The sequence below is a fragment of the Neoarius graeffei genome, chromosome 11 (assembly GCF_027579695.1).
Source record: "Neoarius graeffei isolate fNeoGra1 chromosome 11, fNeoGra1.pri, whole genome shotgun sequence".
Lineage (NCBI taxonomy): Eukaryota > Metazoa > Chordata > Actinopteri > Siluriformes > Ariidae > Neoarius > Neoarius graeffei.
The window spans coordinates 80,484,170-80,505,877 of NC_083579.1; the positions used below are offsets into that span (position 1 = coordinate 80,484,170).

A 21,708-nucleotide genomic window follows, 5' to 3' on the forward strand; every position below is an offset into this window, starting at 1 on the left:
TGCATGAACAGTGGTTTGCTCCAGCTTATGCAATCCAGTGAAGAGAATCGATCATCATGACCTCCTGTTGATCACAAAGGGATCTGAACCTAAGACCTGCCACCTTAAAATAAGTTGCTGTATTACTATAACTGTAATGATTGAGGCCAAGTTTACATTAGACCGTATCTGTCTCGTTTTCTTCGCGGATGCACTGTCCGTTTACATTAAAACGCCGGGAAACGGGAATCCGCCAGCGTCCATGTATTCAATCCAGATCGTGTCAGCTCCGGTGCTGTGTAAACATTGAGAATACGCGGATACGCTGTGCTGAGCTCTAGCTGGCGTCGTCATTGGACAACGTCACTGTGACATCCACCTTCCTGATTCGCTGGCGTTGGTCATGTGACGCGACTGCTGAAAAACGGCACGGACTTCCGCCTTGTATCACCTTTCATTAAAGAGTATAAAAGTATGAAAATACTGCAAATACTGATGCAAATACTGCCCATTGTGTAGTTATGATTGTCTTTAGGCTTGCCATCCTTCCACTTGCAAGTGGTAAGTGATATGCGCTGGGATCACACACACAGCGGCTCAGTCCCCAATCGTGGCTCGTGCACTTCACTCGCGCGCTGTGTGAGCTGCGCAGGGCCGGAGTGCACACCCTCCAGAGGGCACTCGCTGTTCAGGGCGGAGTGATTTGGAGCGCAGGATGCCTGCGGAGCCGAGCGTATCCGTGTATTGGTGTTGCTGTGTGCACGCGAATCGTGTATTGGCGTTGCTGTGTGCATGCTAATCGTTTTAAAAACGTTAATCTGATGATCCGTTGATACGGTCTAATGTAAACCCCACCTTAGAATGTTTCTGATGCAGTTACCGTAATATATGTATAACTAAGATACACTGAAAAGAAAAGTAAGGCAACTGCATATTATAAAGTTTAAATTTTTGCACTTTATTAAATGGACTAGATTAAGATTAAAACATTTAAAGGAAAAGAAAACTTAATTCATACATTTAAGTTTGTAGAAAGATTATGTACTTAAACACGTTCATGAATGATAATAGACCAGGTCAAACTTTTGTGATTAAAGTCAGTCGGCTTTGTCCGTCTGGTGCGGGACGACATCGGCAGCCAATGAGATCGCTTATAATGAATCGGAAACTTCCGGGATGTCTGACGTTTTCTTTCGATATTTTTATTGGACGGTTTGAACACGTGATCTTGACGTAGCCGACAGATTAGTTTGTTTACATCATAACACGCGGACATATTACTTTGACAGAATCATCACAAGCATTGGGGAAAAAAGGCCGCTTGTTTGACACAAATATCAGTCAATATGTAAATGGATCTGTTATTTGCTCTCCTATGTATCTCGTTACTTGTGGGTAGGAAATTTAACGTATCAGTATAAATCTAAGCGTATCGGATTTTAACTAAAGCGACTAAGCGTATCGGCAGGCAGAGCAAGCGTATCGGGCCCGACACGCTAAAACGCTTTGGGGAAAACCATGATATTGCATGCTATCAAACCAAATGAATGAAACCTGCTAGAAGGGAATAGAACACAGTTTTTTTTTATTCCATTGAAAAAGTGTCCTGGATGGATAATAATTCCCGATATTTGGTGACTCTAAATTGACCGTAGGTGTGAATGTGAGTGTGAATGGTTGTCTGTGTCTATGTGTCAGCCCTGTGATGACCTGGCGACTTGTCCAGGGTGTACCCCGCCTTTCGCCCGTAGTCAGCTGGGATAGGCTCCAGCTTGCCTGCGACCCTGTAGAAGGATAAAGCGGCTAGAGATAATGAGATGAGATGAGATTTCACTCCGATGATGTCACAGTGTTTTCTCGCTGATTAGACGCGCATTGTCAAAACGGTGAACCGGTTCAAAATTAATTCTTTTGATTAACTTGCTTTTTTTTTGTTTGTTTTTTTGTTTTTGTGGATGTGTCCATACAGTATAAAAACATTACACGGTTGCATGAAGACATGAAGTAGATCTTTGAGTGGTGAATGTATGTCACGAGTGAGTGAACTGTGTCTTGTCTGTATTCAGCATCAGCAGCCTGCTCTACCCAGAGGGAAAATACAATCCTTTGGTTGCTCTTAAGTTTGTGTGACTGTGGTAGTTGATACTCACAACATAAAAGAATTTATTTTTTGACAAGCGCCATGACTGGTTTATTTTCTTTAATGGAAATGTCTTTCTCTCTCACACACACACGTTACATGTGCAGAAACAAAGCCATGTAGTGTTAGCAGTCACTAAGGATCCGAGGCAGTACTACTGCACAAAGACGTGGTGGTGTGGTCTTGTGCTGCTGCTGATCGGAGAAGGATCCTTGTTTGCGTCCTACGCCTTCGCTCCTCTCTCTCTCATCGCCCCCCTCAGCGCTGTCTCTCTCATCGGCAAGTATTATTCTAACATCTGGCTCACATGAACTTAAAACATTTGCAAAGACCTGCACATTAAGCCATGGTGTAATTAATGTGGGAACAATTAAGTTATTTAAAACACTATCCAGAATATTCACAACAGTGAGTGTGTGTTTTATATTCCCTTCCCAGCGAGCTGTATTTTAGGATTTCTGTATCTGAGAGAAAAATGGAAGCCAAAGGAGTTTGTGAGTAAGTGCTTCATCTTTGCTTCTGCTTCCCACTGCAGTGTGTCATTTGAATGGTATGAGAACGATGGTGTAAGTTTGTCTTTTCTTCCTCCTGAGAGCGTGTAGACACTATTGCTGCTTAGACTTGCCTCTAGCCAGCTCACTGTGATGAGTGATTTAATGTAACATGAATACGAGTATTTACAGTATAACTCGTGTATATAAAAGTAAAGAAATGTTACTTTGTTTACTGTTCAGGGTGTAAGCAGCCATGTTGGTTTGATGTTATTTGTTGAACCATCACAAGTTTCTGAGGAGGAATTTTGAGTTGAAGGGGTTTGTTTGTTGGTTTGTTTTGTTTGTTTTTCTTTCCTAGTTGGAGTTCGGAAATGTAGATGAATACAGCAGGAGTGCGGTGTAGGGGTGTAATGATGCATCATGATAAAAATATAACTGAATTGTGGAAATCAGTATTCTTTTAATTGCACATCTAATGCGGTTGCACTATTTGAACAACTTGGAATTAAAAGAGGAGTTGCGAAACCGACCAGCTAACTGGAAGTTAAACAGAGAAGACAGTCATTTTAGCCGACTTTATAATGAGGTCCCTTAGTGCACACAGGTCCCAAAAAAGTGCACTACCGGATAAAATATTGGCTTTTTGACCCAACGTACCTTAGGCTGTAAGGAATGGAACAAAATGATGGAAACACTTTCCCCCATCATTCTGGTGGCCACTGTGGACAAAACCCAGAGGGTCACCTTTGACAAAGAGAAAAGTGCATAATTCTGCCTTTTTAAAAAAAAATCTAATTTAAATAAGTTTAAAGCATAAATGTAGGTTTTAAGTGGACTTAGTTTGATGACAAGGGGTTTAAAACAGTTTGTGGTAATATTGTAAATACTGAGCCAAAAATTTATGGCCATGCAACAACCGAACTGTGACTGCCAGATACAAGATGAAACACCCCAAGCCAAATTTTTGCCAATGTTTCAAAATTTTAGTTATCATTTAATATTTGATCCTGATTAGACGGAATTTTCAAATGTATTACAAAATATCTTCTGTGCATGATTTGGGAGAAGAACAAGCAGGTAGCAATTTTACAAGATTGACACATTTTTTTCTGAAGCGATTAAATTTTTTTTTTATTATTCAAGTCATACAAATCATTGGCATTTATAAGACTATGTCACTATCAACAATCTGTACCATGGCCTTTTGATGCCTATGTTGTGAAGCATCAGCCAGATGAAGGATAATTCTTCCATCAGCTTCCTCATGGTTGCATGGGGAGATGTTTTCCAGATCTTTTTGGCATTTTCTATGAATGGCATTTACCACCACAATGTCATCTTTGGTAGAGTAAAGTACTACCAGGGGGATGTTGGCTGATGCTTCAACAACTGCATCACTCAGGAAATGAAAGACTGATTTTGTGATCAGTTCTGTAGGAAATGTTTCCAGCTGGAAGGTATGGGTGTTGTTCCTCTGACGATTGTACGAGCCATCATTCTACCCAAGCCTCGTCTTTCCATGCCAAGATTACTGTGATGAATGAGCATATCTACTAAAGATCTGAAATAGTGTAAATGAAAAATTTGTGAGGTCAGAGCACATGTAGTTTATCCCAATTGTTGTGGTTAATAGTACTGCTCAGTACGGTGACACGCAAGATCACACAGAAGTATGTTTATTATTTTTTCATGAAACAAATCAGTTGGTGACGGTGACAAGATGTTTAAGAACTCTGCCATCAGAAACATATGTAATGGTGACAACCATTCTCTGAATATCAGCTTAATATTTCCGTTATGGTGTGACCTTGTCATCAAACAGATGTGCCAAACCTTTTAAAGGTAACGCTGGATCCTGAAAAACTCTAGTTTGTGAACAACAGTCAATATGGGGGAAAAAAGTCTATATTGTGCAGAAATATGGTAGCCATCTTAGATTACAATAACATGGCCACCACAGAGGTATTTCATGGTGCTGCCATCAATTTTATCGTACCTTATGGTCTAAACTGACGGTGTGCAGACAGCCATAATTTTATCCAGAAGTGCACTTTGCTTACAACAAGGGCCTTCACTATTAGAGCTCCAGTTCCAGTTAAAAGAACACCACCTCAGGCGCTGCTACAGAGCTCATAATGTTTCGATCGCTCATATTCCCCAGGTCAGAGACTTTGTTTATTCAGTCAAAGGTTTGGGAGAATTCGTTAATTTATTTTTCAGATGTGATGAATTTAAAGTACATTTTGTTTACAAACAATATGCATTGTTTTTGATTCAGTCATCATTTTTCTTCATAAAGTGTTTGTTTAAAAATTATATTCTACAAATCGAATTGAGTTGAATTGTGAATCTGTGAATCGAATCGTGAGTGGAGTGTATCTTTACACCCCTAGTAAGGTGATTCTTAAGGAAAAGGGTCAGAACTGCGCACCTCCACTTCAACTCAGGACAGAGCTCATTTCAGGGCCGGAAAAATCTAAACAGAACTCTGAAACAATGAAACTAGTTAGATCCATTCCACGGTGATAGTTATTGCAAATATATATATTTTTTAATGAATTGAAATTAAATGTTCATTATAGTAAAATTTATTTAACACATTTCTACAGAGCAAATTGCACCTTTTAAATATCTTTTAAAGTACTGAAAGAGTTTGAGCTGTAATCTGAAACCCTGGGGTCCACTATGCTCATAGCTGCTCTTTATCCTTTTTGACTGGTTTTAAAAAGTTTGATTTATTAAAGAAGGCATGAAGAAAAGCTTCATTCTACTGTCATGCTGTTTGTTTGTTTTTTTTTAATTGTAAAAGAGTCATTTCCCCATAACCCACTACAGGACTGTTTGTTTTCAGAGCGCTATATATTATCGTTCCTCGGCTGTGTCTTGACTATAGCGGGCACGTATCTCTTTGTCACGTTTGGACCAAACTCTCACGAGCAACTGAACGCCGAAAACATTGTGAAGCACCTGGTTGGCTGGCCTGTCCTCCTGTACCTGGTGAGATTAAAACTCAACCTCTCGCAGCAAGTCTGCTGTTTGGATTCAGCTCTGTGTCTCAAATCTGTTTGTTTGATTTGGTAAATGATATTGTTTTTTCTTCCTTAGCTACTGGAGATCATCACGTTCTGTCTGGTGCTGTATTTTTACAAACAGCACAATGCAAACTACCTCGTGCTGATCGTGCTGCTAGTGGCGCTGCTGGGTGAGGGACATTCAGTTTTTCTGATATGAGTGGTGGTGTTTTTACAGGAGACTATCACCTACCAGTCAGAATGCACATTTTGCTAATAGAAAAAGCGAATAGGAAACCGTATAAACATTGCATTTACCTGATGTTGACCAACTCTTTCTGGCCTTCATGTCCTGTTATGACCCTTTTCCACTACCCTTTTTCAGCTCACTTCAGCCCGACACGGCTCGCGTTTCGACTATCTCAAAACAGCACGACTCAGCTCGCTTCAGCCCTACTTAGCACCCAAAACTCGCACGGTTTTGGAGTGGGGCTGAAGCGAGCCAAACCGAGCCGAGTGAGGCTGGGGGCGTGAGCAGACACTCCCCTGTGCACTGATTGGTGAGGAGGAGTGTCCTCACACGCCCCGCGAGCACGCTGGGATCCGTCAACACCGTAAACCCGGAAGAAGAAGAATTACGAATTACGAGAATTTCTGGAGCCTTATGCGCCTCGCCTCATCTATACGCTCTTGCCAGTATCTGTTGGCGTTGTCGGTGACAACAAGCCACAGCACCAAGACCAGCAACACTAATGACTCCATGTCCTCCATGTTTACTGTGAGACTACCGCTTAAAAGGTCACTGATGTCACTGTTTGCGCCGCTTAACAACATCACGTGACGTCCACCCACTTTTGCTAACTCCACCCAATGTGTTCACCCACTTCCAGCCAGCACGGTTCAGCGCGGTTGTAGTCGAAATGCAACTCCAATAGCCCCGCTCAGCTCGACTCAGCCCAACTCAGCACCGCACGGCTCAGCCCAACTCAGCCGCGTTTGTAGTGGAAAAGCGGCATTAGCGATGGTAGTGTTTATTACGGTGTAGGAGTGTGATTATTTGTCTTAACAGACACACATGGATTTGCCTCACTTTTGGAAATGCTTCTTTTATTACATAAATGTTAAACGTAGCTTTATTATTAGCTCACCGGCCGTAGGGTGATATTTAGCTTTTGCCATCACGCAGCGTCCATTATCCATCCGTCTGTCTGTCCACAATTTGCAAAACTCGCTCCTCCTCCCTGAGTTTTTACTGGCTTTTGATTCTGATTGTGGTGTTTGGAAGATCAGATTGTTCTAATTGTTCTCATGAAGAACAACTGAGCTAATTATAAATGAGTCTGGTTTCTCATGGTACAGCTGTGTGAGCTACTGCGTCGCTAATGCTCTGTTGTAATTTTTTTAACAATAAACTTAAAAATCCAGAGGACTAGAGGCCCTCATTAGGCTAAGAGAACCACATGAACAATTCCAAAATGGCAAATGTTCTCATTCTCATTATCTCTAGCCACTTTATCCTTCTACAGGGTCACAGGCAAGCTGGATCCTATCCCAGCTGACTACGGGCGAAAGGCGGGGTTCACCCTGGACAAGTCGCCAGGTCATCACAGGGCTGACACATAGACACAGACAACCATTCACACTCACATTCACACCTACGCTCAATTTAGAGTCACCAGTTAACCTAACCTGCATGTCTTTGGACTGTGGGGGAAACCGGAGCACCCGGAGGAAACCCACATGGACACGGGGAGAACATGCAAACTCCACACAGAAAGGCCCTCGCCGGCCACGGGGCCCGAACCCGGACCTTCTTGCTGTGAGGCGACAGCGCTAACCACTACACCACCGTGCCGCCCCATGGCAAATGTTAATTTTGATATAGTAATCACATAATAAGAGGGACGGCACGGTGGTGTAGTGGTTAGCACTGTCACCTCACAGCAAGAAGGTCCTGGGTTCGAGCCCAGTGGCCGACGGGGGCCTTTCTGTGTGGAGTTTGTATGCGTGGGTTTCCTCCGGGTGCTCCGGTTTCCTTCCACTGTTCAAAGACATGCGGTTAAGGTGAACTGGCTACTCCTAAACGTGAGTGAATGTGTGTGAACGGTCACCTCAGTCATCTCGGCTCGCTGAGTCACTGTGGACTGGCCCCCGGGGCCTGTGGGATTGGCTCGTGCGTGCTGACTCTCACTTCAAGAGTCAACTTCAAGAGATAACTGTCAGGTTATAGTCCTATGAAAATCCATGACCTTGAGTTTGACATTTCGGTGTCATTGAAGGTCAAAGGTCATGGTGCTAAATGAAAGCCCATATGGCACTTCCTATAAGTTGATAAGGGTAAATATCTGTCTACCATCAACCGTTTTCAAGTTACAGCCCTCTGAAAATCCGTGACCTTGAGTTTGACCTTCCAGGGTCACTCAAGGTCAAAGATCATGGTGCCAAATGAAAGGCCATATGGGAGTTCCTATATTCTCATAATAGCAAACATCTGTCTATTGGCAACCGTTTTTGAGTTATAATGGAAAATGTTATTTTGACCAAAAGGTTGACCTTTCCAGTGACCTTAACCTTCACCTTGACCCGATTACCCACAAAATTTAATCAGGTAATCTATGGACCATTGCCTGCCTACCCTGAAAATTTGAAGTTAATTGATGCAACTGTCTAGATGCTAGATTGTTAACACACACACACACACACACACACACACAAACAAATGAAAGTTTGAAAGAAAACTATGAGAGCGCGTCCATTATGTAGCATCTCAGTGGAAGCAGAATTGAAAGATGAACATTTAGGAATTGGTTTGAAGTAAAGGTGATGAATATGAAGGAAGATATCGCAAAAAAAACAAAACAATTTTGACCTTTTTGGTGACCTTGACCGGATGAACCTCAAAATGTTGGAGGTTCTATTTGAGACCAATACCCATCTATCCTGAAAGTTTCATGAAGATTGGTCCAGCTGTTTTCCCGTAATATTGCTAATAAAGAAACCCCACCGAAAACAATACCTCGCCCCCTGGTGGACTCTGTGCTGGGCGAAGTAATAAAACAGCCACAATCACGCAATCAGCTCCAGGGTTTTCTAGTTCGATCCTGATTACTGTCTGTGCGGAGTTTTGCATGTTCTCACTGTGGCTGTGGTTTCTACAGAGTTCTCTGGTTTTTTTCCCCACCTCCAAAATACAAGAATGTGTGCGCAGGTGCATGGTGCCCTATAATGGATTGCCGTCCTATTCATGATGTATTCACATCTTGCTCCCAAATCCACAGCAGCCCTGTTCAGGATAACATACTTACTGAAGATGAATAGTCACATGACAGCGAGAGGAAGTGAACCACTAAAGCATTATTAATAACCCCTGATGTGGATTGTTCGTTGTTCATTTCTTTGTGTTCTTTGCCCTTCAGGCTCTGTGACCGTCATCACAGTGAAGGCTGTTGCAGGGATGATTGTTCTCAGCATTCAGGGCTCCCTCCAGCTCAGTTATCCCATTTTCTACGTCATGTTCGTCTCCATGGTGGCCACCATCTTCTTTCAGGCATCGTGAGTCTCTCTCTCTCTCTCTCTCTCTCTCTCTCTCTCTCTCTCTCTCTCTCTCTCCTTCAAGGAGAACATATCTCGGCTTTGTTAATGAATTACTAAATAAGGAATAAAACACTGGTAATGTGTTGTTATAAGAAAATAATCAACAACAGGGTGCTGTAATGCCTCCTTATGCAAATTGGAGTTACTGCTACTACCCTGAAGTTGATTGATTTTCCTGTAACAGAATGTCCCAAAATGTTTTTTTTCCTCTTTAACCAGAGCAATTTGTTAATGCTAAACATTTTTTTCTTTGTTAAAAGGAACACATTATACTTATCCATTTAGATTTACCTTTAATGTTGCCAAACATCCACTAAACAAGCTCCTGTTTTATAGCAGCTACTCTAACCTCCCGCCTCATTGAGTTATGTGGCGCCCCCTAGCGTTCAGACTCGAACACAGACTCGGGAGACAGAAATGTGGTGGAAAAACAAGTGCTCCTTTATTTACACAAGTGAGGGGGGGGGGGGGTGTTTGCAGATGTGAGGTGTCAGGGTTCCTTCCAGTCCTGGTGTGGTGTAATGTGCGTTCAAGAATGCAGGAGCTCCACTGGTTAAAGTGCTCGTCTTACGAAAATGACATCACACCTGGCAATTATACCTTATAAAACTAGACATGTTAAATAGTTTACTGTCTAAATTGTATTTTAATACAAGACTGGGAACATGTTCTATTTAGCCGGTAAAGTTTGGCTCTTTGAGCCTGCCATTACATAAATGCGTTCCGGGTGAGTTATTGTTAATTCAAAGGAAGTGACGTCATGCAGAAAATTTTGTGAGGCAGATTCACAGATTTGAGTGATGTCTGGTACGTGAAGCCGTTCCTATGATCTGGAAACAGAAGTCAGGGACGCCGTCGCACAGGAAGTGTCCAGCTTGTGTGAAGCACTTTCACTTTCAGTGCTGGAGCTGGCAGGAGCGAGTGACGCGTTGTCGTATGCAGTGTGTGCAGCAAGCGCGCAGCAGCCAGGAATTTGTTCGGGTTCATCTCCAAAACTAAGTCGCTCATAAAACTACAACCTTTTCTGGTTCTAATTGTACCAATTATGAGCATGTAGACCCTTTCTATTTTGTGCTACAATGTTGAGTAGAGGTTGGGGGGTCAGCACACAATTACTGTTATTGATTTGTACTAAAATCACCAAATCTCTGCAAGCGTAAAAGATTTTTATGACTCCACTCTCTCATTCAAGTACTTTTGCAACTCTCACTCCAGACTTGACAAGACCGCCATCACTGTCATCAAGTCCACCTCGTTCCTCTAATTTACAGTGTGATAACTGCTGAAATCAGATAAGAAAACGCTGTGCTCCAAAATTAAAAGGCTGGAATGTAACGTAAAAGAAAAGGAAACGCAATCCGATCAGTTGGGCGAATGCATTTAAAACCAGGGCTTTGAACCAGAATTTTTTTCCTATTGGTTCGTTCCGAACAGAAACGGAATTTTAACGTTTCCGGTTTTGGGTTCCACCATTAAATAGATGTTCCCGAACCGGTTAGAACAAAAAAATTTTGCTCCTGGAACGGTTAATTACGTTCCCTGTCAGCTGTTTAACAAATGGCTATAAAATTATGTCTCTGTCTCATCCAGCTTAAGCCAAATGTAGGCTAATTCTATTACAACCTTCATTAAATAAGACAAGAAATAATTCAAAACAATTATTATTTCAAATGTTGGCGATTTGGATTCTCAGTATGTCTTCCCATCTACACAAACAGAAAAAGTGCCAGAAATGAAAGATAATTCGTTTAGTGTGTTACCAAAGGCTAGTCAGGCCCTATGCATTGATAGGCTAACAGAGGTTAACGTCATTTAATGTTCGCGAGCCTCTCATTAACGTGGACAAATATATTGATATCGTGTTTGAAATTGACGTTTTTGAATAACGATAGACTGCAATATTTACCTCTTATTTAAGATGTGGAGACGTGATAGCAGTCCACCCTCCCGCTCTCTCCATTCAGTCAGCGAATGTCACACAGGAAGTGAACCCCAGCGGGTCATAGAAACTTGCGCAGGAGAAGAATGACTTTTTTATTTTTTTATTTGTAGGCTACGGAAACTTTGAGGAATGAAATAAAAACCGGTATTAACCGGTTACCATTATTTTTAATAAGCGTTTCTGTTCCGGAACATAAAAAATAATAAAGTTTCTGGTTTCGTTTCTGTTCCATGTGAAATAGAAAAAGTTCCCGGTTTTCGTTTTCGTTCCTTGAACCGGTTCAAAGCCCTGTTTAAAACTATGGTTGATTTTCCAATAACTATTTCAGCAGGTACATGTACAGGTTTTATTTCTTTATTTGTGCTATTTTTAATTTCCTTTATTTAATCTGATTTCAAATCCATTGCATTCCTACGAATGTAGTGGATCTGGTGTGTTTAAAGGCCCGGTCCCATAATATGTATAACTATAATGATAACTATAAATAAATGGGTCCCCTGCAGTTTATGTGGTCGGTGCTCACACCAGACTGAGACAATCCCTATAGCCCAGGCCTGGGTTTATCCGTATCGGTGAGGTTGCTTCTGCTGAGTAAAGGTTTTGGAATAATTATTCTGTACCAAGCTCTGATGTGATGGTATGGTTTAATGGTTTATGTTTAATGAGTGTTTTTGGAGGAAGAATTCCTTGATCTAGCATTGTGGCCTTCAGAGACTGAGCAGAAATAAACAGAGGCATTTTTATTCTTGCTGTAAATATGACTGAGTGGTGTGCTTTTTTTTCACAGATTTCTAACTCAGGCTTCCCGTTTGTACGATTCATCCCTCATCGCCTGCGTTAACTACATCATCTCCACCGTGTTTGCTGTTGCTGCAGGTAATACACACGGCTTATCAATTTCTCCACCATGAAACTTAACCAACACGCCACTCATTTCAGGATCCTGATGTTCAGTGCTGTTTTTTTGTTTTTGTCTACATATTCTGCATTTATTTATGAGGTTCATTGCTATGTTGTGCACATCTTGTTTATCTTTTTAATCCAGGAGCCATATTTTACCTGGAATTCAACCATGAGGATGTTCTGCACATCTGCATGTTTTTATTAGGGTGAGTGTGATTTATTATATCTGAGTGATTTTCGTTTTATATTCTCTCCTACTCTCCAAAAGGGATTCTTCTTATTATACTATTTAAAAACAAACATTATTTAAACTTCCTTGTTGCTAAATTCCGTTAAGTTTTTTTTTTTATCTTTCAATATAATGGTGTTCTTTCATATATTCATGCCCTCATTGTTGTTGCTGGCTTACTCAGGATTAAATTGTATGAAATATTGTCTCTCTCTCTATTTACATTCATCAAAACACATTCTTACACACAGACCTGTATGAGTTCATGTTTTTAGTGCATGCAATAAGGAAGTTATTAAATGTCTGGAAAAAGTCCTGACAACTAAAGCTAGACGGCCTTTCGATTTTATAAATTCTGTGAAATTTAGTTCCGTCTGAAATGTGGTGATTGTGATATCTGTTTATTTCTGTAATATCTCACAAAATATCAGGCCATTCTGTGGCTGGGAAGTTATTTAATTTGAGGGGATTAAAGCAAATAATGTGCATGAAATCGCTCGCTTGGCGCAGTCAAGCAGACAGAGGAAGTCCGTGTGCGCATGCGCAGGTTTACCTTCTTCTTCTTCTTTTGGGTTTTACGGCAGCTGGCATCCACAGTGTTGCATTACTGCCATCTACAGGTTTCCCTTTGAGCGTGCACTGACAGTTCCATCATTCTGTCGCTAAACGAACAGCTGATCACACCGAGGTGCTCGCTGAGCGCCCATATTTATTAGTTTGGTCCTGCGTTTCCTTTCCTTCGTATATAACATAATGTCTTTTCTTCTTGCTTTCTTTCCGTTACTGTAGTCGCTCTTTCATGTTTCATTCACACACTCACGCCCTCCATTTTTCTCTCCTGTTTCAAATTTGTATCCCACAATGCCTTGCATTGCGTGAACGGGGAAAGCCCACCACATGATGCATGACGTAGTATGTTTTGCCTCAGCATTTGAGAAATGGAACTAGCCGAAGCACATCCTTACTGATCGTGAAATCTGTCTAAGTACGCGAATGAAGTTTTTAACCTCCTGTGTCCGCTCAAGGCTGCTCTACAGTGTTCAAGCGTGGGATCTCACATCAGCAGAGACCCAAAAGTTAGAGGTGATCTGGAAGAGCTTCCTGAGAAAAATGATCGCGGGAGGCTTTGCCCGTAAGAATGCTCCACCGAAAAACAAACAACGAAAGGGCGTGGACTCATCCTCCCTCGTTGATGGAGAGCTTGACTGGGCATATAAAATCTCAAACGGTAAGCTTCAGAGCATCACCGGCTCTACACCGATAAAACACTACTACCAGACCAAACATCTACAGTATCTTGCACACGTCTGTCGGATGAGCAACGACTCCCTACTGAAGAAAGTCCTTTTCGATAGAAGAACTAACTGGAATAAGATGGAGGAATGCCTGAATATGGACAAAAAACAGATCTTGAAAATGATGATGCACAAGACTGACTTCACGCAGCTGTTGGCCTCTTGTTTTCCATCAGCCAAGCAGCTGCCCCCCAAGGCCGACCACGTGCCACGCGGGAAAACACGATGATGATCTTGTATTGGGTCATGGTGAAGCAGGAAAAAATAGTGGAGAATTTAGAGCCACGTGGAGATAAATTCATTAATTGTTCTAGTTTAAAAACCCTAATAAAATTGGAAGTCCGTGATTCGAATTCAGTAGCTTTCGGTCACCTAAACAAAAATAATTGGGTTTCGGGAAAATTCTTTTTATGACCTACACTTGAAAAATCTGAAAGGCAGTACAGCTTTAAGTGCTAACATTAGAACATGTATATAGAGATGTGCCGAGTGTATGATGTTTGACTCTTTCTACAGATGTGCTGCATGCTTCCTCGGCATCTTCTGCATCACCAAAAACAAGAAGAAAGCCAAAGCATTTGAGCCATACGTGACCATGGACATGATGAAAGGTCAGTGCAAGACGCATACACACCCAGGAATGTCCATTAAAAAAAAAAAACCTGAAGCATTATGTATTTTAATGCATTCAGTGTTGCATGTTAAAGGAAGTAACGTGAGTCATGATAATGACCTATTGCACGATGATAAGTCACGATGATACAAATTTATGACAATTTGAATCAATGAGATAAAATATGAATCGTGATTATTATCAGGCTGCATAGTCTAAGTTTAGCAGAGGACACAATAATGTACAATAGGTGGAATGCATGTAACTTCACCCTAGGTAGAAGTAACACAGCTCTGCGAAAATATACAAAAAAACAGATCTAAAATGAGAGAGCTGTTGTGTGATTGTGTACAAATAGATTTAACAAGAAATCAGAGCTCTTTTTTACAGAGTGCTGAAAGATAGAGAAGCAAATGGAGGGAGAACAAATGTTTGTTTATAAATTTACTCGGAAAAGGCCTATTTTTAATAGAAGGAATATTTTCATTAATTTTGTTATTTTAATCCGTTCTTTACAAATGTGGGTAAATGATTATTGCTGGTTATTAGGAAAATTGAATTTATTTATTTATTTATTTATAACTTACCATGAATAGAAAATAAATTTTGCGCTTTTTTTGGTGATAATTTTCTTCATGAATCGAGTCGTGAATTAGGTGAATCATTAATGCCTAAAAGCAGCACATTCATAGAAGGAATGTGTAGAAAAATTACACAACGTTTTTTGTGTTGGGATTTGAACGTTTTTTAACGCAGTGTGTGTCGCCAAGGACAGAACAGTGTGTTCCTACACACGTTTACACATCTTCATGTTCACCTTCCTAACACATTCACAGTATTAAAATCATTTACACAATGAAAGTGTCAAAATTAGCACAAGCGTTGTCCCAAACCTCACCCATCGTTGTGTAAGAATTTAACATGGTTTGTGTTAGTTTGAGCACCGCCTTTCTAAGAGTGCAGATAATTCACAGGGACTTGTACAGAGGACGCGCCACAAAATCTAAGGCTTATTCTGTTATTTAACAAAACAAAAAAAGTGTAACTGTTGATATGATAAAAGATTGAAGGTGTCTCCAGTGGCAGCGCCTGTATTTATCGGCCTGTAACGGCCTGTATTTATCACCGTGAGAAGTCTTCAGGACAGACCAGTTTGTTGTTTGTTTGTGGTTTTGTGGAACATGAAAAGTTGTGGTTTTGTCTTAACTTCAAGAGAGAGATAACGGTGGCTGCTGAGTTTGCAGCTATTTCTAGTTTCTCTGTAAGTGATAACAGAAACTAACTTGTTTGACAGTTCTTCCATGACATTAAGTGTAACAACAGACATTCAGAAACCTTGATTTGATGTTCATTAATAAATTAAAATTGTGGTGCTTGGCAAATTGGTGTGCAATTGTTGGAAAATAATCAACTTAACAGTAGTAATATTGACACTGCTTTGCATCATGCCACATCACATCATGCTGTCGCTGATTATTTATACTAGGGGTCGACCGATAATCGGCCTGGCCGATATATTGGGCCGATATTCTGCATTTTTAGGGTTATCGGTATCGGCCATAATTTCCACCGATATGCCTATAACATGCCTTTTTGTAGCCATTTCGTTCCTAACACGACTGTCACTGCATGTCCTTTCCTGCACTCGCCTCTCTGAGTTCAAGAACATGGTCCCGCCCACCACAACATCTGATTTGTTTGGCACAAGAGATCTAGCCAATCAACATGCGTAGCTAAACGCTGTGAACTGTTTCAAGGTGGCCGTATGGGCACTCGGGCAGAAGCAGATCCCACTTCAAGGTAAGGACACGCTGCTTTTGCCGCAATAAGTCACAAACACACAAGTTGCAAAAGCACAGCATCATTATATGTTTACATTCTTCATCTACTGCTCGTTAAAATTGTCCATTTGCATCTGTGTAGCCAGGCAAACTTAGCTTACGGAAGGAAGCACTTGAATTAGCCTACAACCAACTAGTCTCGCTGAAACTACATGTAATGTTGTCCATAGTCACGGGCGCAGATAGAGGGTGGGACGGGTGGGATTCGTCCCACCCAGATTTAAATTCATCTCGTTCGGTCCCCCCCCACTTATAGGGAGGAAAAAACGTCTATGCTGTCTTTCTTTGCATAAGGCAAACCTCACGGAAAAATCAAAAGACTAATTACCATTCGGTTTATTGAGGTGCACAGCAGTACATACATAGTTGCAACAACTCACAAAAAACAAAACAAAGACTGATATTCGGTTGGTTGAGCTGCGCAGACTGCACAGGTTGCGAGCTCGAGCTTGGTTGCTATGGTTACCCACAACAAGTTTGACAGGCATATCGGGGACAGCTCCTCCTAGTTCAGGACCCCAACACGGCATGATGAAGGGTGCCAAACCGAAAAGGCAGAAAACGATTGCATCGTTTTTTTCAAAAAACGACTGTAAGTAAACTGTGCCTTACTTTATCATATCACCTTGCAATTTTTTGATAGTCTGTTCAAAGTAATGTCGTAGTGAAAGTAAAATCGTACGGAGTAGAGATGCCTTTCTGGTAGCCTCCTTCTTTCGGTGGTAGCCTGTAGATACAGTGCTCAGAAGGCAGTTTTAATGTGTAATCTGGCGTTCCCTGCCATAATTTCAGCGAGCATATTGTTTCATAAGGAAACTTTGTGAAGAGTTGTTGACTGACTGCCGCTCACGCAACACACAGGCATAGTTAGAAAGTCAGGATGCACTGGTTTACGCTTTACACACACACACGTAGCCCAGCCTCTCGCTATGGTTAACAGTTGGAACTTATGTGTTTGTAAGGCACATCAAGTAAGAAGTGACTTTTAATTACATTTTGTTTGTGTTTTTTTTTTACACCCTGCTCTTTCTGTTTTCTTAAAGAATCAGTGTGCTGAAACTCAGTTAATGTTTAAATAAAACAGTTTTTGCATATGGCATGCTTGGGGAGTGATTGGAATCAGTATCAGAATCAATAAGCTTTATTTCTTTCAGTGATGGGTAATTAACTTTGACAGTCCAAGTCTCAATACATAGGATACACAGACCTAGATGCTATAGATAAATACAAAGGGTAGACAAAACAGTCAGCAGTCATCCAGAACACACACACACACACACACACACACACACACACACACACACACACACATTCAACCCACATGACATCCTGTCGTGTCAGTGGTAAATAGCACATGAGAGCACCAGACATCACAGGTGTGCTCTATTCCTACTCTTTATTTATTAGTAGGCCCAAGCTAACGGTTGCAGGGATGAAGGAGTGATGGTTTTTTTTGTCTTAGTTGAGTAATGTCGCCGCCCTGAGGGCATCAGAGTATATTCCTCGCACAACACATGGTGGGGGTGGGGTTGGTTTGCTGGCAGCTTTGTCCCCCCCAGTTCAAAAAACGTATCTGCGCCCCTGTCCATAGTAAGCAGTCCCCAGCATAACGTAGGTCAAGGGAAGACGAAATAAAACGTAGTGTTTGTGTTCTGTAGGCTAGCGCAAGCCTACTGGCTATTTGTTATGGTGATGAGTAAACTTCATGACGTGACTCGTGCTCAAAAAGCGCATTGCACTTGTATATGTTAGGTAACTTTATAAAGCGCTATTTGAACATTTAAACAAGCCAGGTGTGATATGGTGCTTTATTTCTCATTTTATTCTAACTAATGTTTGACTTTATTGTACAAATGCTGCTGGCATCTCCCTGCACAAAATTTCATGTTCAATTTTACAATTAAACATGCATTTCATGGATATGAAGGTCTGTGTCAGTGTGTGCTATGTTTAATTTCATGTGAATTATAATGTTTACATTTATCGGTTGCACATATCGGTTATCGGCATCCCAATTCCACAATAATCGGTATCGGCCCTGAAAAAAACATATCGGTCGATCCCTAATTTATACCATGTGTCATCGCCCCCCGGACACTCACTGAAAAATTGTGTCAGATTTCTACCTTGCAATGTTTGGGGCATATTTTGAAGGAAAATCAGTGTCTTGGGCCAGTTTGCTGGCATGATGCACTCAGGCAGACCAGAAATACCCCAATCACAACAAACACCCCCAATCACTTTGCTGCTGCACTGGTACCATGATGCTTCAGTGTACGGGCGAGATCATGGTTTATGGTTTTTGTGTGGTGGGTATACATCTCCACGTTTCAATCATGCTGAAAAGAGGTGCGAGTCGTGCTCAGCGCCCCATAGATTCGTATTTTCGACAGCTGAATGAGAGTAGGACAGAAGAGCCAGAAAGAGAAGAGGAAAGAAGTGAAACTGAAGATGTTGTTGACACAGTAGATTGTTAAGGTGCTTGAAGGTGTTTGAAGTATAAAGGTGCTACTCAGGATTGTGGCATTTGTGCAGTAAATGCAGTCTGCAGGGGGTGGTATTATTATTATTATTATTATTATTATTATTATATATAACTGCAACAGAACTCATTTAAACTTTTGGTTAGTGGTGTTCTGGCAGTGGTTCAGGTAATAAAACAGCATTATTATATACTGTATTATTGTCAGATGATGACTTTATTTATTGCTCATGTGAACCTCATGCTACAAAGTACAGCATCACAGACCTCACCTTGTTGTAGAAGCCTTTTCAACCATGTCAATAGTAAAAAGTGTCAGTACCACCATAAAATGTTCCTAAAAGTTAGTAGATGCCATCAAATGGCCTCCCTTTGTTCAAAATCCCCCCCCCGTGTGCAGCCCTGCAGGGACCCCCAAAAGTTGGGCCTTTATTTTAATCCTGGGGAGAACACTGATGTCTTTTTATTCCTTACAGATTTCTAGGAAATGTATAACTGAAATACTGAATCTCATCAGTGCAAGATGGTCATCTATTATTATTATTATTATTATTATTATTATTATTAGCATTCTGCTTTATTTTGAAATATTAATAATAATGTTAATAAATATTAATAGTGTGCGCCTACATTTCCTTGTTTTTAACACAGGTATTCCAACGATCCATGACAAAGCCTGGCCTGTTCAGCCAGATTATAACGGCTCTTTCTCCTATGGCACCCTCGTGAACAACGACAGTGTGGCACCTACAGCTCTAGCAGTGGCAACTCAGGACATGTGTATATCTCCCAGCACGAGTCCCCCGTCCCAGGAAGACGAGCTTAAAAAAGATTAGTTGTACCTCTGGCTCTAGAAACAGTGATTAAGACCTGAAATAATGATAAAATAAAAGCTGCATCTGACCTTATTGCTCACTTCAAGTATTTAGTTCTGCAGACTACTGAATGACTGACTGACTTGCTGATCCAATAAAAGAATCAGGATGATTCTGGAAGACTTGTCTACAAATCCAAGCTTTTAAAGAAAGTTCCAGAGATTTGAGACAATGCTGGAGCATCAAACTGTCATCTGTTTTTGAAATCTACGACAGATGAGCTAAAGCAAAAGTGCAGCTTAAGAAAGACATGAGTCTTTATTCCACCCTGCTGTGACTCTTTTTATTAACCTGTACTGGTGTTCAGCTTTCTGTGTGTTTCCATTCTAACATACTATAATGTACTTCATCGATATTCCAATCAGAGCCAAAGAAAACTTCATCCCTAATTCATAATACTGGACACTAGTGAAGATTGTGGTGAGTTTGTATGTCATGTGACTTTAGGATCTCATTCACTTGCATTTCATTTTGAGGGACACCTGTAATAATCATTGTATTTAATACCATATAAAAATGCCTTAGGAAATAAGTTGTAATTTGCAATATTGCCTTTCGTGGCATGGTGCCATAGCACCAGTTCGACTCTGTGCTCAGGTTACTGTCTGTATGGGGTTTTGCGTGGTGGTGCTGGTGGTCTCATGTCCCTGTGGATTTCCTTAAGCTTCTCCGGGTTCTCCCATCTCCCAAAAACATGTCAGATGGTCATTTGGTGACTCTCTAAATTATCTCTAGATATAAGCGTGTGTGCATGGTGCATCCATCTCCAGTCTGTGCTGTTCGAGGATCAGTTTACTCTCGTCAGTATAATCACGGTGTCATGCATCTAGTATAAGGTACCTGGTTCTTGATAGCAGCAAGTACGGTAGGTTTTTTATATATTATGTTATATTATATGGACACGAGTGCTTTAGTGGGAAATACACCACTTGTATTTTTCATGCATGCTCCATCCAGGACATGGAGAACCAAAACCATGATGTAAATCTCTGTCACTCGTGAGGAAATCAATGAATTGTTTTGATAAATTTGGAGACTTTTTGTTTGTGTCGATATAATAAGAAAATCACATGCTGGCTTGAAGATATGAAGTTTATCATCTCGTGTTGGAAAACTTGCATTTTTCATACGAAATATATCGTGGCTCAGAGTGACGCATTTATATTATACTGTGGTGTTGAGTGGTCTATCAGATATATTCCATTTAGCGAGCATGATACTGAACGAGTCGAAGACGAGTAGCTGAATGGAATATATCTGATAGACCACGAAAAAAGCCAGACATTATTATTATTATTATTATTATACATACACATTCCTTTCAGGTGTTCAATGCGTCTTTCAAAATCTTCTGTATTTAACGAAGCAAACTTAGCGGCCATGTTTGTTTACAAATTGTGTCAGTCGCTCGTTAGCATGGAATTTTCACATCTATGACATGTGATGTCATGTCTTGACAACCATGCAATATCGTAAACTATATTCAACGCTCATTCTCCATTGGGTAGAGTGACGCAATACACATAGGATAAGCGATATGCTAACAATATTGCATGCTGTCAAACCAAATGAATGAAACCTGCTAGAAGGGAACAGAACACGTTTTTATTCCATCAAAAAAGTGTCCTGTATGGATAATAATTCCCGATATTTCACTCCGATGACATCACTCCCAGTGTTTTCTTGCTGACTAGATGCATGTTGTCAATATGGTAAACTGGTCCAAAATTAAAATTCTTTTGATTAACTTGCATCCTTTTTTTTTTTTGTGGATGTGTCCATATAATATAAAGAACATTACATGGTGGTGTGAAGATATGAAGTTTATCTACGAGTGGTGAATGTATGTGTCACGAGTTATATATATTTTTTAAGCGCAGAGTTTGGGAGAAGTGCAGGCTGTAGGAGGTGTTTATTAAGTTAAGAGCGCTGTTTCTTTCCTTTGTATTGATTTCAACTTTTAAGTAACATTTTATGAATGGCGTAATGAACAAAATTAAATATGCCTATTTAAATTTTATATATATATATAGTGATATATATATATATATATATATATATATATATATATATATATATATATATATAATTATATATATATATATATATATATATATATATATATATATATATATCATATATATATATATATATATATAATTATATATATATATATATATATATATATATATATATATATATATATATAATGATATAGATATATATATATATAATGATATATATATATATATATATATATATATATATATATATATATATATATATATAATGAGATATATAATATAAAAT

The 21,708-nt window shown here is 40.3% G+C and overlaps 1 protein-coding gene across 1 annotated transcript in view; it reads left to right on the plus strand.

Moving 5' to 3' along the window:
• Positions 1–21,145, plus strand: part of nipal3 (NIPA like domain containing 3) — a 32,186-nt gene extending 11,041 nt beyond the window's left edge. Inside the window, exons 3-11 of the mRNA XM_060934776.1 lie at positions 2,227–2,402; positions 2,562–2,617; positions 5,465–5,610; positions 5,719–5,815; positions 9,041–9,176; positions 11,948–12,036; positions 12,206–12,269; positions 14,104–14,198; positions 19,175–21,145. Coding sequence (XP_060790759.1) covers positions 2,227–2,402; positions 2,562–2,617; positions 5,465–5,610; positions 5,719–5,815; positions 9,041–9,176; positions 11,948–12,036; positions 12,206–12,269; positions 14,104–14,198; positions 19,175–19,359 — 1,044 coding nt within the window. The 3' untranslated portion in view covers positions 19,360–21,145. The remainder of the gene's footprint in view (positions 1–2,226; positions 2,403–2,561; positions 2,618–5,464; positions 5,611–5,718; positions 5,816–9,040; positions 9,177–11,947; positions 12,037–12,205; positions 12,270–14,103; positions 14,199–19,174) is intronic.
• The last annotated feature ends 563 nt before the right edge of the window (positions 21,146–21,708 follow it).